This window comes from Podarcis raffonei, chromosome 4 (genome assembly GCF_027172205.1).
Source record: "Podarcis raffonei isolate rPodRaf1 chromosome 4, rPodRaf1.pri, whole genome shotgun sequence".
Classification (NCBI taxonomy): domain Eukaryota; kingdom Metazoa; phylum Chordata; class Lepidosauria; order Squamata; family Lacertidae; genus Podarcis; species Podarcis raffonei.
Window position 1 is genome coordinate 26,106,312 of NC_070605.1, and position 16,957 is coordinate 26,123,268.

At 40.0% G+C, this 16,957-nt stretch overlaps 1 protein-coding gene across 5 annotated transcripts in view; it reads right to left on the reverse strand.

Annotated features, from left to right (window-relative positions):
- SACS (sacsin molecular chaperone) overlaps positions 1–16,957 on the reverse strand; it is an 89,633-nt gene that overhangs the window by 13,775 nt on the left and 58,901 nt on the right. For 4 of the 5 annotated variants that reach the window (XM_053385867.1, XM_053385868.1, XM_053385869.1 and 1 more), the window contains 7 exons: positions 11,963–12,113; positions 10,606–10,693; positions 10,125–10,210; positions 8,921–9,032; positions 8,351–8,497; positions 6,476–7,958; positions 5,720–5,811 (listed from right to left, as the gene is read on the reverse strand). In XM_053385867.1, coding sequence (XP_053241842.1) covers positions 5,720–5,811; positions 6,476–7,958; positions 8,351–8,497; positions 8,921–9,032; positions 10,125–10,210; positions 10,606–10,693; positions 11,963–12,113 — 2,159 coding nt within the window. Of the gene's footprint in view, positions 1–5,719; positions 5,812–6,475; positions 7,959–8,350; positions 8,498–8,920; positions 9,033–10,124; positions 10,211–10,605; positions 10,694–11,962; positions 12,114–13,664; positions 14,188–16,957 lie in introns of those variants that run through there. The other variant, XM_053385870.1, reaches the window with a different exon arrangement.

The following is a 16,957-nucleotide window of genomic DNA, read 5'->3' on the forward strand; positions in this document are numbered from 1 at the left end:
TGGGATAGTGCGCAAAGTATTTAAACAACAAGCCATGACCTCTTCTGATCAAAAAGGTTACTTGCCCTTTTGAGGCACACCTTTACCGCAGCCAGGGAAAGAGGCAGCTGCTGGTATTTACACAAGCTTGTACTTACCCTGACACCCTACCAACTAATTACATTATCTTTGGATGGCAGACAATAGGACAAGTAGTCTACCTCTTCATCATTGTTTCCTTTCTTAGCACACAGCATGTGTGGTACTGTTCTACATTAGTCCTGCACACTGGTGCAGTTCACGCCTAACGTTAAGCCAAACCATGGCTTAGCAGGAATGCGCAAGCATGGACTTCTGAAGTAAGGATTACGGCTGCTGAACTCCTAAATCTGTACAGAGCAGCCATTTAACCCAGTGTGTTAAGCCAGAAAAAAGGGTGGTGTTACTTGAACCGTATTTTAAAGGCTTGTTTCCCATCTACCAGGCTCAGGTTGGCTCAGCCAGCAGAAACCCTACTACTACAGTTGGATCTGGTATAAGTATACTGTCCTTTCAATGATCACTGTAAATAAAACTTGTATTTAATATTCCACAACACTCTGTGTTCTTGTGTATAGCAGTGGATCTGCTTCTCTTTGTCTCTGAAATACTTCTCTAAGCATTCCCATCACTATTTACCAATATGACTTTGCTTTTTTACACTGCCAGCACATATGGTAGAAATCAAATTAATTCCAGACAAATCCAGCCTTTTCCCTCTCTTGATTTACTGGTCATTTTACTTTTCGATAAAGTCCAGTACCATTGAGTTGCCATTTTTAAATAGTTTTCTTTATAGATCACAGCAACTAAGAAATTGGAGCCCTTTTGAAATAGAAATTGCCACAGCTCTCTTGGATGTCCCTATTTATATATTTATTTTATTTCAGCATACAATTGTTAACTGTGTTCTTATTTTTTTAACAATCATTCAATAGATCTTTGAGAAACACCCTGATTTATTTGATTTTAGCACTGTTTCAAATTTATTCCAATCCATGCTGATTTTCTGGTGAAAATTAAAAAGAAAAAAGACACCAGTGCTATTTGCTCTGTTAGGAAAACCTTACTTGTACACAGCCTGTACACAAAAGGTTGTCCTTAATGGGGCAAAAAACAGCTGGGGTGGGGCACTTTTCATTGGGAAAATGCTACAAGGGAAAATGACTTTTAAAAACACTTCCCAACACAGTGGTCCCAATCCATATTAGATCCCCTACTATTTGAAAAACCTAAAAAGGTAGTTCAATCGCAGAACTATTATCATGTATAGTATTGTACTCTGTTAACAAGCACCTAAAGTATAGACTGACAGTTGGTCCGGATCAGCACAAGAAACACACACAAAATGCAGACAATACTAGACAAATCCAACATTTCTACCTCTTAATCTAGACTGAAATTAATACTGTATTACAGGTTGCAATTTGAAAAGGTCACTCAATGTACACCAGAATAATACTACTTTTCCACCTAATGGATCAGTGGAATTTCTTCTCCTGTTTTTACAAAAAAGTTCACAGAAGTATAATTGTTTTCATTTTCCATATCCACCATGCAGCTATCATTCCAATCATGCAAAGAAAGACAGATATGCAAACAACTCATCTTTCCAGAAAATCATTTGACTCATTTTATCACTACACACCTGCATGCTATTTTGCATTCCTTATGCAATCTAAAAGGAAGATCTGAAGAGAGGAAATGACTTTTCTACAGAATATTTCTTTCTTCTACATTTTAACCGTAGAAGTGAACCACCTTTTCAAAGCACTTTCCCACCACTTCCTTTTGCCCTAACCACTATTTTAGTGTCTTTGCATACATGGAAAAACAATGCAAGGAGAACAAAATGGAAATTGTTAAATATCTACATATTTACTATCTACAACTCTACTTATGGGTGAGCTTTAAATGTTGTAAAAATATTGGAAGTTGCCGTAAGATAAATTATGGCAGGGGCAAACAGACTTCAGGCTTATGACATCTGTTTTACTAGAACCCCAAGATCCACCAACCAGAGGAAGGTACAAATTAGTCGTGGAGGTGGAGCAGCATACTCAGAATTAAGGAACACACTAAACTCAGGAATCTGTACGCATTACCAGAACTGAGCTCACAAACCTGTCACACACAAAGTATCTCTCCCCCCCCACACACACATTTCTTTATCTCAACAGCCTAATTTAGAAAGGGGGGTAGCTTTATTGCTATTTTAAACAACTGCAAGTCAGAATCCTTGTTGATCCACTGCAAATCACTCAGAGATATGTGGGTAGATCCCATTGCGTGCCCAGGCGGAACCCCCCCCCCCCCGACCCCAGGAGCCACCTGGGTGGAATGAATGACTTGTAACATGTTATGGGATTAAAATTGGCTACAACTTTATCATATCTGTCTGGCGAGTGGGCTGGCTCTGAAAGACGTATGTTTACACAGAGAGGCCGCCCCCTATTTCACCACAACACGGGGGGAGTGCACTGACAACTTATCAGTGTATGGCCAGTGACTCCCCACAACACAACCCCTTTAACGGGGAACTCTGGGAATTGGGGGGGAGGCGTTTTGCTACGGGGAAGGCGAAACCTGCCAATGCAGGGGAAATGCCTTCCGGGTCCTTTAACAGCCACCATCGTAAGACCATAGCAGTGCCTGCATACCTGTAAAGAAGTGAACCTGCAATAAAGAGTATAAACAAAGGGAGGTAGGGCGAGTGAAGCTCTTGAGCCGACTGAGAGCTCCCAAATAAGCTTTGCCCGCTTACGTACACAAAGAGCGGACTGGAGTGAAGACTACTCCTTCTTGGTTTGCTCTCTCTTGGCTCTGCTTCCGCCCTTCGCAACTGGATCATTTTGAACTGAGGTTTGGCAGGAACCTCAAAGGGCTGTGAGGAGCGGAGGTGGACCAGGAGCACTCTGCCGGGAGTCTCTGAGGATTAGGGACGCTGGACGTGGGCATGCAAAGGGCGCCCTCCGGTTATGGGGGAGAATGGTTACTCTTCTGCTCTCCCCTGCGCTTAAGAGTTTGTAATAAAGGTAACCCTAGATTTTATAATTTTATTTCTTACACTACTAAGACCACCTGAGGGGTTGAATGGAATCTCCTGCTACCACCTCTTAGGATTATAACATGATTCAGCCATGATAAATTGGCACATCCTATGCCCTTTTAAAATGTGGTGGGGGTTTTTGGGGGCGGGGGGGGGTTATTGGGTTGTTTTTACTTTGATTATATATTTTGTGCTTTTATATTTTGATTTTGTTTTGTGAACTGCCCTGAGACCTCCGGTTATTGGAGGCATATAAATTCTATTCTTCTTCTTATTAATACCATGATTCCTCTTGAAGTGTTAAACTAGCATAAACTTGCACTGTCACATGTGCCACATTATATTCATTCTGCACACATAAGAAATTTATATTTTATACCATTGCTAAAGTTTGGAGATCTTTAAATCATAAAACTGTAGATCCTAACTTAATCGAATATTGGTATATTTGTTCTGGAAGCTAATTCTCATGAAAAAACCTGATAGACAAGTAACGTGAGCAAAGAACCAACAAAAAGTCAGATTTTCTGTAACTTGGTTCAATTTTATTTAATATGAACTTCAAAAAAAACATGGATACAGACCACCAACTTCTCACAGGGACTTATGGGAATATGTTTTTATTTATTATTTGTATTGTATTTGTTTGGCAAGATGTAGCACTCTTGAAGGCAGGAAGATGTTGTTTGTTCATTCTGAAAACAATAAAAATTGTTTAAAAAATAAATTAATATTTTAGTGTGGCAGCACCTACATTTTGGAACTCCCTGTGTACTGGGATCAGACAGAAATCTTCATTGTACTCTTTTCATAACTGCTTAAAACATTTTTGTTCAGGCAAGCCTATCCAGACAAATAGAGCACTTCCATGTATTTCAATCTCTTTAGCTTACTGTAATTTTAAATTATCTTTTGAACATTTTAAATACATGTTTCAAATTGTATTTTAAAACAATTTTAAGTTTTAGTCTTTTTGTAAATTAGAGGTGTGGCATATACATTTTATGAAATAATTCTCTAGAGAACTTGAAGGGCACAGGAAGTGAGATAGGAACTTTTTAGCTTTTTATCTGGGTGTCCTGTTTATTGTTGTCTTTCTCTTTTATGAATAAATTGCAATATAATTTTTAATTAAGATACATGTTCCTATTGCATCAGCTCAACTTATACACACAATCTTTACAAAGCTTTTATAAATCTATGTGCAGTTCTTAGCAGAAGACTTTACTAATTCAAATTTGCTCATAATGAAAACTGTTGTGTGTAAAACTAATTATGAACCACATATTGTACAGCATTCACAAGTTTCTTCAGCTTCCTGAGAAATATTCTTCTTATAACCTTACAGAAATTATTTTTCAAATATTTCTTTAAGCAGTATTAGTGTAAGGAATTAAAATCAGGGAAAAACACAAGTGAACCAGGGCTGTAACCATTACCATTCTGGAACATGAGTCAAGCAGAACAACCAGTAATCAAACGCACACAAATGCTAGACTTTTGTTCAGCAATTACTCAGACAACAGTCCTACCTGAAAATCCCCAGAGAAGCTGTTGGGCTAAAATATAATGAAATGCATTTTAAGGAGGAAATGAAGATGATAATAATAATGACACATGACAACTATGATGTGTGCCAGAGCAAACTGTAACTGCAGTGATTTGTCCATTCTTTTATATAAGGAAATGGCTGCTTTGGTTGGATAAAAGGGATTTTTCCATATGCACATTAACCATTTTCTTTCAAATAACCAGAATGAAAATTTCCCTGTTATACTAAAGGAATGAGTGACCTTTTGTATATAGCAACAACTGTCGAAATCTCTGTTGCAGTTCTACTTTTATTCAGCATGTTGCATCATTATTGTATCAATGCATCTGTTATTTCTTTTGAAAGTTTTTTGTGCAAAGCTAGGCATAAATAAAGACAGTTCTTATCAGAGTTTGCTAACTTCTACACAGAACACAAGAAAAATAAAGGTAGCACTCACTAGGATGTGGCTATTTTTCAATATTGTAATCTCAATATTGCATACTGAAGATCCGTACAAGTTGACATAAAGTGAGGCAGTTTTCCCAACAAAAGTTTTAAATCTGAAGAATGGTTCACACATTATTTTTTTTTGTCTATGTTGATCAACATGAACAACAGCACATACTAACTGTAGTACACAATGGATACATTTTCCAACAAGGATATTTGCTTCTAAATTTTCATTTTTTCTGATTCAGTAATAAACCTGACTCTCATGAATACATAAAATGATTATGGATCATTCAAAATTTCTTTTGAATTACAGTAGAGCTTTAGGTTACGTTGCCCCCAACTTACGTCACCCTCGGCTTGTGACGGGCGCAAACCCGGAAGTACTGGAACAGGTTACTTCTGGGTTTGCGCCATTCACGCACGTGCAGAATTACTAAATCGTGCCGCGTGCATGCGCAGACGCGATGCTTTGGGTTGCATCGTTTTTGGGTTGCGGCGAGGCCTCTGGAACGGATCCCCACCGTAACCTGAGGTTCCACTGTATTTCATTCCTTTTGCCTTTACTTATGTCCATTCTTAAGTGTTTTGTGTCCTGATTAGCTTACAGTATATGCATTTTAGTGGACTGTACTTGTGTCATGATAAGCCATATAAACATATTTTACCTCTGCTTTTGGCAGCATCTTTCAAAGCAGCCAGAACTTGTGGCTTCAGATCATCAGCAAGTAATCTTCCTTCAAGACCTGGGAAGAGGGACCTAGTATGTCATTAAAAAGAGTGTGTTGATCATCCATATAACTTGTGTCATTTTTCAAAGGCACAAATACTGTAAATGTAGTAATATTATTCATTAAATTTTTAGTGAATAGTAAGTTCTTATCCTCTCCATGTTCCCTCCCAAGCAAATGATTACGGTATACCTCAGCCAAGATTGTGCAGCAAGGCAGCCCCACTGTGGCCACACACCTCACAAAAAACCCCATTGTGTCACACCTCTCCTAGGAGGAATAGCAACTTTTGGAGAGGGGAAGCAATTGCTATTGAGACTGCAGCATGGGGATGGGGTGGGGGGAAACAATTAAAACCCTTCCCTCATATACCACAGTCAATCCCTGGCCACCAGCCATAGACAAGTGGAATGCATTCATGATTTTCTAGTATTGTCTAGTGGATAGGCAAGTAGATTACAAGATGCTTACTAAGCATGCATGGGAATATGGTCATAAAGATGTGCTACATCTGAGTACGTGGCCAAATGCCAAACCACAGCCTCCATTCCCAGCTCACAAAAGGAAGACATGCACAGTTCTGTGACTCCATTGTACAGAACTGTATATGTTATACTCTGTGAACTATACAGAGTAACATTTAAATAAAAAACTTACACCATTATAAAATATGCTATAAAACGCATGCTATACCTTGGGAAACTTTCTGAAGTTATGTAAATTGCATCCTGATCTGATGTCGATGAAGAGAATGAAATAAAATTCCCATTTTGTAATGGTAATAGCTCCAGTCCAATAAGCTCACTGTAGTTTCCATCACTAAGCACAAAATCTAAGACATGAAGCTTTTCATCAGCTGGTCCCTTGTGTCCAGATTGCCTTAATACTTGCCGCACTGTACCAGGAGTCACTTTTTTCACAGGTTTTGTACTAGAAACTATCAGGTCAACTGCTTTAGCAATATTGTCTGGTACCTTAGCAACCTCTTTCCCCGAGCCCTGGAGGTAGTTTAGCACAGCTTGGGTGTATTCCAAACTCTCATCCATTTCTGAAAAATATACCTCCTCAACCTTTATCCAGTTATCAGTGATGGAGTAAATAACTTCATTCTGGAACAATTCATTCAAAAGAGGTTCTATAATTGGCTGCCAGTGAACTTTTGTTTTGTTTTTTTGTGGCCATAATCTATAAATTCTCTCAGCTGACAGTGGGAAATCTGAATTCTTTTCTGTTTCCATTCGTTTAATTGCTTCCAATACGAGGGTTGCATAGGCTTTGGGGACCACATTGGCCACAAGCAGCTCATTCCACAGGGCTGCTGGATCTCGCCATTGATCCAGCTCTCGCCATTTGATACTTCTTCTGTTATCTGTAAGGCCAAAAAACCCACTCACGTGAACTGGAAGTCCTGTCTTACTTTCCTCGCCAGGAGGTAATGGAAGAAAACAAAATGCCCTTCCTGAAAACTGCGCTGCAGCTCCTTTCCCCTCTCCATCACTTGATAAAGACATTGCTATGCCAATAGTCGGAATATACTTCAAGTCATCCGCCAAAGAGTCCAATTCATTGCATATTCCTCGTCCTCCAACACTGTTACATACCAACCACGATGTCTTCTGTGCATCTTTAACACACTCATCTTCTAAAACTATGTTTATGTGGTATGTCACACATGTTATACTATTACTCGGAACACCTTTACAATATTGGCTTATTGCATTTCCCAGAATCTTGATAGAGTTGGGTCTTTCATGCTTCAGAGCTTTATTCTCACTGGCAGTGACTCTAAAAATTAGTCGCTCGGTCCCATCAGCTTCCCTAACATGTAATGAGACATCTTGCACACTTTTAAGGAAGAGGAGTACTGTATCTGCATCCGCTCTGAAGGATTCAAATAATTCAAGAACCTTTTCCTTGTTGTACAGATTGCTACTTAACTGGGAAGGCTGCTGGCGAAGAGGGAAACGAAAGAATGTACCAGGGAAATGACCAGTATTGAAGGTTTCCTTAGTGCTTCCAAACACACCAACGAAAGGCTTAAACTGGTCTGTCAGCTCATTAATTTCTTTGATGTCATCCTTTAGATTCCAACATTGACCTGATTCATGGGGTCCAAAAAGTGTTTGATGAGGGTCCAGCATTCCAATTTGGTCACCACTGAATATACTAGGAACATCTACAAAATAGAAGCAAAAAAGTATGAACAGCTTGTTAACAAGTCTACAACAACAACAAAAGCCTTAAAATCCCTTCAATTATTACCTATACAACAATCTAACACATACATTAAGTAGGAAAAGAAAAAACCACTACTAAAAAGAGGAAAATTAAACACCACAGAACCCCCAGTCTTCCTCCAATGCTCAGGAGACAAAAATTCTACAAAGCACACAATAAATGTTTTAAATGCAACTACTTTTGGCAGACTTTTCTTCCCTTTATACAAGCTCATACTTAGAATAAACAAATTTTAAACTTGGAGCAAGCCTTAAGTGAATGCACAGATGGTGTTCAACCCCCCCCCCATGCAACATTAATGCTGCAGCATAAAAAATGCATTGTAACTACCTGTAATGTGATAAACTGAATTAAAACCAATTCCAAATCTTCCAACTTTAAGAGGATCATCTTTCTTTCTGCTTCTTGCTATCTCCTGAATTCCATGCCAGTCCTCAGGGGTAAAAACTGCATTGTTGAACACATAAAGTGCAGGACCTAAAAGGGGGGGGGGAGATGGCAAATGTAAAAATATAGGCTCATTTGAAAACAGCATATATATTTAGATATTTAGAATTAAATTACTGAGTACTATAACAAATATTGATACAAACGGAAACTGACTTTAACCCCAACTGATTCTATAATTTTGGACTAGTCTTACATATTTTAAAGATCCATTTTCATGATAAACCTAACTAGCAACAGCACAGATCGATTAAATGGTAGCTTAAGTCAATTATCTTGAGCCACAAACTGATACAACTGGATTACTAACCAAATAGCTCTTTTTGAAAGCCAAATGTTAAATGTAAGCCTAGCTGCAATGTTTTAGAGTTAGCTATGCTCCTCAGTATATCACTACACCACAAGAAAACTAATAATTCAGGAAGTAAATTAGATATCGAAAAGATAACTTACCCTGATATTGTGCCATGTCTTTAGACCACAGAGACTCTGTCCCATACTGAGTCTCATCATATAGAAACTTAACTTCTGTGGCACCAGCATCTTCTGCATTTTGAATCAATTCCTGAAAACAAAACAAATATCGAGAGCTATGTAATAACTTGCAATAATTAACAAATGGGATTAAATAACATCAGCAGATATTCTACTTGACTACTGTATTCACCTCTGCTTGTGATGGAGTGATTAGATGCAATATAGACTAAGATACAACATAGCGGAAGACGGTGGCGTTAATATCTCATTCAAGTTCCAAATGTTTCAATTACTTTTTGTTAAAGGCATTATTCCCATACTGGTCAAGCATACTTAACGGCAGTATATAGTTAACATATATTTTTTGTGTAAATTATCAGCATTTCAAATTCTGAGATTCTTATCTTACGTGGAACCTATATAGTGACACCTCCTTAAACTACCATATACAATGGTACCTCGGGTTACGAACTTAATTCGTTCTGGAGGTCCATTCTTAACCTGAAACTGTTCTTAACCTGAGGTACCACTTTAGCTAGTGGGGCCTCCTGCTCCTGCTGCCGCCGCACAATTTCTGTTCTCATCCTGAAGCAAAGTTCTTAACCTGAGGTACTATTTCTGGGTTAGCGGAGTCTGTAACCTGAAGTGTCTGTAACCCGAGGTACCACTGTATATACAAATATAAAATTTGTCAACAAAACTATAAGCACAGTTCAAATACAACAAAAAGCAATGGTTTTTCAATATGTACCTAAGCAAAAGCAAGCCTCAGGATTCCAAGTATCCCACCCTTCTTACCCTGTTCTTCACTTAAGAGGGGAAGACATTACAAGTTCCAGCTTCTGTCAATAAATCATGGTCTAATTTCTTGGTTGGCACACATACACAAAACTAACCCAATGGTTTGGACAAACCATAGTTTCCCATGAGCAGTTGAAATGGGAAATCATGGTGTACTGTAAAATAGCAAGTGGAAGTTTCTAATTTCCTTCTGTCATTAAACCAGGAGGAAAAACAGAACCAATAATGTTATTCAGTACCCCAGTTCCATATTTAAAAATGTGCAAAGCACTGCTCGTTAACATATTTATAGCAACGTATTGTTTTTCTTACTTTAAAATGTTTTCCTTACTTTAATTTCCTTGAATTCCTTATTTTAAAATATGTTGTTACACTGTACCTTAAGAATCTGTCCTCCTTCTGGATATCTTCTTAAAATATCTTTAAGGAAATCAACAAGCGGTGGAGTTGTTTGTCCAAAACGACCTAGAAACGCAGAAGAAGCAAAATGTCATGTACTTGTTTTAGGGAGAAAAGACACATAATTGTTACTCTTCAGGACACTATTGCAATTATTAGTTTCAGGTTTGTATTGCAGATTGTTAATTCATAGATTACAGGCTAGGAATGTAACACTATAAACTGATGAAAAGGATAAAATTGCTGAAAATATTTGAAAGAAAAATGTATGTCTTAAATCATTTGCACTATAAGATAAATTGACTCATACAGGAATGTACACTGCAATTTTTTCCTTTAGATAGAAATCTGTTTTTGTAATTTGTTTTAAAAATGAATATATGCAGAGATGAATAATAGTAAAAAAGAGGAGAAATGAGAGATGCAAGGGTAAAGGGAAGATTTATTGTAATTTACTATACCTCCTCCTTTTAGGCCCTTTGACAAAAGATTTAGAAATACATGATTCTGAGAAGTCTGAAGGTCCCCAACCTCAACACAGTCTGATAACTGAAAGGGAAAGGGTTTTTTTAATGTTGTGCATTCTTGAATATGCAATGTATCAAAAGTATATAAACTGCTTCAACCTGTGAAGACAACCAGTCAACAAATGACCACATGTGCTGCCATAAATATTTATCAGGAAATATTTATCAGGCATAGGGAATTTCTGGCCTCTGGATCAAAATGGGCCCAGTAAGGGTCCTAATTTGGCCTATGGGGCTGTCTTCCCACATATTACATAAAAAAAGAAAAGCTTTCTTCTTCATCAGTGTAAGTTGCTTCAATAAAATATATAATTGTATCTATTTATATAAAATACAGTTGCATATAATTTGAATCAGAGCAGATCCTCATTATTGTAAACATCATCTACACTTTTAAAGAAATTCAAAGACATGCTTTCTTGAAATATGAAGCACCAGCTCCAAAGCATCAGTTCTAAAAATCTGGGCCCTCAATCAATACACCTTAAGATTTGAATAACTCTTCCCCCAGCCATCACAAGTTTTCTGGAGATACCTGGCTATATCTAACACTATGCAAGCAGCATTACACACAAACAAGAAGACATCTTCTTCCTCTTCTCTCCCCATGCCCACCCACACCCAGGTCTGCTCCAGAAGATACCCCAACCTTCTGGAGAAGATTTTGAGGGTGCACAGGAGATCAGTTCCATTAGGCACACATGAAACAGCATCACTGGGCATCACCCACTCATTTCCCTGCTCATTGTAAAGACCTACTTATTGCACTGGAAGAACAGGAGACCAGACCCACCAGCACATCACAAACTACCCTAACAAATGACTTGATGTCCAGGTCTCTTAAGACTATGTGAGGAAGGTTCATAGCTCAATGGCACAGCATCTGCTATATATGCAAATGTTTCTAGGTTTAACTCTCAGCTTGTCCAAGTAGGGCTGGGAATGTCCCCTATCTGAAACCCTGAAGCGTTGCTGCTAGTCAGTGTGGACAATATTGAGCAACATGGACCAGTGGTCTGATTCAGTACAAAACAGCTTTTCCTATGTTCCTAGCCAATGTGATATATTAATATGAAACACAAGGAGGAAGGTTGGGCTCAAGTTTTTAGGGGATTATATGTTGAAATCAGTATCAACCATAATTAAATATACTCCTTACTAATACAACAATTTATAATTTAGCTAATCTGTCAATTAATGCTTTCCTGTATTTCTCAGAAGGAAAGTAACAATTTCAAGACTACTTCAAAAAGGGTATCTGGAAGCTTTCCAGAAGACTAAGGAAGCTTACCTCTCTTCCCTTGTGGTAGAGACACTGCTCAGCTACAGGAAAACCCGTCTCTGGATAAATTAACTCTTTTATGGATGCCACAGACACTGAAGAAGGCACCTCAAACGTCCTGCAGCCCACATAGTCATGAAGCACAGTCACTGTGGCTGTCCTACACCAAAAATAAAGGAGAGGGCATCTTATTTGAATGAATGGAGAAAGGAAACAGCAATACAAAGCCAAGCAGAGCTAGACATCCTTTCTTATTAGAACCTTATTAGAACCTCTTATGTTCATAGGTGTATCACCTATGAACTACTAAAACCATCCAAGGTAGCAGTCCTCATCACATGCTGTAGTAATTAAAGTATTCTATGTGCTGTGTGAATAAGTATCTCTTTCTACCTGTCATAAACCTATTTTCAATCAATTTCACTGAATGACTCTAGTATTATCAGAAAGGGGTTACAAATTCTGCTCCTTAAATTATGAATGTTCAGAAGCCTACAGCCACTGAACTCCGTAGCTGTTTACCAAAGCACCAAAAGTGTTTGTTTTTCTTTGCAGGAAAGATGCCCCAACCCTTGATCACTTTAGCAGCTGTTTTTGTACCTTCTTCAGTTTTTGAAACAGACCACAGAGGCTGTATTCTAACAGTGGTACATCATGGTTATATGTTACGGATTGCCTTCAACTAACTTTTCCTACGAGTAGAGTAGAAATTAATGGCCATTATTAACTTAGGTATATCAATTTCAATGGGGCTACTCTAAGTAAAAGTCAGTTGATGAAAACCTATATAATTATGATAGCTATCACCTTTAAGTTTCCTTCTAAAGAATTTATCTGGCCCTTACACTACCACAATACACCAGGGGCAAAATCTGGTCTTTCAAATTTCAGCAGTGCCCTGTGCTAGGCCAAAATTTGGCACCACCCTACTTCTCACCTCTTGTTCTGCTCTATTCACTACATTATACAGTGGTACCTCAGGTTAAGTACTTAATTCGTTCCGGAGGTCCGTTCTTAACCTGAAACTGTTCTTAACCTGAAGCACCACTTTAGCTAATTTAAGCTAACTTTCTGTTCTCATCCTGAAGCAAAGTTCTTAACCCGAGGTACTATTTCTGGGTTAGCGGAGTCTGTAACCTGAAGCGTATGTAACCCGAGGTACCACTGTAGTTGCGATGCCCTGTGATGCCCCTTATGCTCAGCACCCAGTGCGGGGGGAACCTGTCCTGCTGCCCAACCAAGAATGGGATACTCAGCAAGTCCTGTGTCAGGTTAGAAGTTTGACACACTTATAGCAGCAGAAGCATTCTTGGTCCACTGCCAATAACGTCAGCTGCACGAAGCAGACATGGAAAGTGAGGACTGTAAGGTGTGTGTGGATGCTCACACCTCTGCACGGGATAAACAAGGCAGAAAGGCAGGCAGACACACGATCGACATTCACTATCCATCGCGTCTGCGGCCCGTGAAAGCTCATGACACAAACCAAGCTGAAAGACTGGAAGGCACCACGCGGGACCCGTGTGTGTGTGTGGTGTATGCTTCCCGCCCCCCCTTGCACGACACGTGTAGCCCAATCCCACTCCTTCCTGAGCAAAAATAGGGTGAGGAAGAGCCTCGAGGGGGCGGAGAGAAGCCGGCCGACCCCCGACCCACCCCTTTCTCCCTCGCCCCGAGGCGCACAGCCCGCGCGCCGCCCGGCCTCACTCACATGCCCCGCCGCCCGGCCGCCTCCTCCTCCGCGCCAGCCAGGCCCGCTCCGTCCGTGACAGGCAGCTCGAAGCGGCGCCGCTCGCGCCCGCCAGATTAGAAAAAGACCGTTAGCCGCGACGCCTGCCAGGCCTCTCTCTCTCAGCCCGCCTCCTCCTCCTCCTGGCGACGCCGGTTCCGCACATGGGGAAGGGGTGGGGACTTGCCCTGAGGAGGACGGGCAGCAACCGTCGGCGGAGGGAGGCGCGAGGCGACTCTCCGCCGCAGGGGAGGGACGAAGGAAGGGAGGAGGGAAAAGCTGGCGGGTGCTGCCGCTGAGGAGGGTCGAGTGGGAAGCCGGCGTGGAAGGAAGGGGCGAGGAGGGCCGGCAAACGCAGGATGAGAGCGAGAGCTCCGTCCCAGCAGACTGAGCCGCAGACGCTTCGTTCAAAACAATAGTAATCGTGGCGAGAAATCTCCTCACGAAGCGCTCGCCCTTGCGGCGCGGCGTGCGCAGAGGACCCACGCCCTCTTCTGCCGCGCTCGTCCCCCCTGAACAAAGGCGGGAAATGCGCGCGCAGACGCTGCTAGGAACGTAGGGAGCTGCCGCATACACAGCACGGACCTTTGGTCCGTGTAGCCCCGTGTTGTCGACCCTGGCTGGCAGTAGCACTCCAGCGTTTTGAGGCAGGGGGTCTCTCCCGACCCCAATGGCCAATCTTTCTAGTGTATCCCCACCCCCAAAAATAGATTGTAATATTAAAAACAAGTTGCGGGTGTTTTTACCTTCTCACAAATAATAGTTTAAGCCTATTTTTTGTAATATCTAAGTGAAACCCCAAGGGAATTAAAGTAAGTAGAATGTGATTTCCTGAGCTGGAATTTGTCCAAGTCACTGAATGGAACAAAGAAACTAATTCATATGAATTGCCATGGGATTTAACATGAACACAAGGGACCAAGCATCTGAGTGTTGTCTTGAATAAAAGCAGTTGTAAAGCTCATGCTTTATAGAAAGCTTTATAAAGTGGTTATCAGTCAGATCAATTAATAGGCAGTCTTTATAAGGGTGTAAAATGGACTAAGAAAACTGCTGAATACAATGCAAGGGAATACATTCTGGGATACTATACTGATGATACTGTTTTATGCACATCAGACCCCGTTAATGCTGAAAGGTTATTGAGTATAGAATTGGAGACCCTTTTTTAATGTCTCTGGACTTAAGATAAATTTTCAGAAATCAAAAGTAACATTCTTCCATACTCCCCCACAACTTAAGGAAACCTTATCCAAAATACCTTTTACTTATGGTCACCTAAGCAAGACACATTACTATACATAATATCTGTAAAAATTGTAATAATTTTGGTATACTGGTGGCAACCATCATTCCGCTTCCATTCTCTCCTCTTCTGGGTTCAAAAGGAGCCATGCATCGGCAGTCATGTGTCAACAGGACACGTGCAAAGTGGTTACCACCTGTGTATACTTCGACACAACTTTGTTAAAGTATTCAGAAACATTTTTCCGAGTGCTTATTGGTTTTTGGTTTTTGTTTTATGTAATTGTTGCATGTCATATGCTCTAATGTAAACAAAGATAACTCAATGCAACAATGTTAAGCAATTTAAAGATGCAAATGAATAAAAAATAGGTTACAAAAATCAAACATACTGCTGAATAGATCAATCAGCTCTACACTGCATTTTATATGTTTAGTATCATGTTTGTAATGGACAGCATTCCACACTTGGATCCATGTTGAGCAAAGAACAGCAAATCTCTCCAACTACCAACCTACTCAATCATAGGAAAATGAATAAGTAACCACGGGTTCTTTTCTTAGCACACCCACTGATTTCCTGTGCCATACTAAGAATGCCACGATTTTCTGTGCAAAGTCCTTGATTAAAGCAGGAATCATGTGCATAGTGTCTTGTGAATCCCCCTTTCTCCTCTCACCTATCAGCTCTAATAAGGTTGAGATGGAATTGAGAGGATAGGTGGGGGAAAGGGAGTACTTGAACTGATGGGGGCTTCTGTTCCCGCCTCCCTATCTGGCAGATTTTAGAGCTAACAGCTCAGATTTTCTTTACACAATGCAGGAGTACCACGCATACCCTTCAAGTGGTGAATACAAAGATTTTTCTCCCTGTTGCATTATTTTGCAGTGTTAACAGAGTAGGTCCAGAAGAGCCAGCCATAGATCCCTCTTGCTGGCAACTATTTAAAGTCTCAGCAATTTGGAAAACTTGTAAACAGATCAATATTTTAGTTCAAAAGTAAGATACTTGATAGCCCATCATAGGAATTATTGCTTGTATTCAGACATTTTGGAGTACTTAGAAGAGTTTATAAAGAACAGAATATGAAACAAAGTATGTGTGTTCTTGCTGTTGAGAAAATGCCAAGTAGAAGAAGTACACATACCCAGGACTGAAGTAATATACATAAATGCAACAGGGATGAATGAAAGAATTCTCCCACCCCTCCAATAACTATTTCAAATGCAAAGGTACCCTAATTTATAGATATTCATTTAATGACCTGCTCCTTTAAGACCTTAAGTGTGCTGGCCACTGTTGTGGAAATTAAACATCTTGAATCACTAACTTGAATCACGACCCAGAACTGTGGGAGTGGAGTCCTCTGCAATTTTGTGGGCTTTATCATAAAACCAAGAGCCCAATGACCTTTTGTTGGCATTAGCAAATTTTTAATGACTAGGGGGGTTTGTACTTATTTAGATCAACCATGTACTGCAATAATCTGCAACTGTATCTTAAGTATTACTGGACATGTCTGCAAATAAACATATTGGAAAGATCCGGGGGCTGAATAAATGTGAGCATTAGGAAATAAATTGGGGGTTACTAATGCAACGAAACATCTACTGCAGTAAGAGACCTACAACTGCAGCTGCTTCTGCAGTGCTGGCAGGAAAATGCCAATGACTCAGCAACCACATTTAAATGTGAAACAATGTCCTGCTATTATAGAACTTTTTTGTACTACAATAAACAGTGCATACATTTCAGTCATTTATATCTAAACCAAGTTCTCTAATGGCTTTTAATGCCACTATTTTTAAATTTCATACTCATAGCAGAAGACTTTCATGATGATTTAAGTTACTATTTGAATCACAAAGTACCTACAGGCTGGTCAATATGTGATAGAAGTGACTGCATGCATCCTCTAGATTCAGAGGCACCAAACGCCAATAGCCATTGGTAGCAGGAGAGGGGAAGGACCATAGCTCAGTAGAGAGCATCTGCCTGGCATGCTCAAAGCCCCAAATTCAAACTCTGG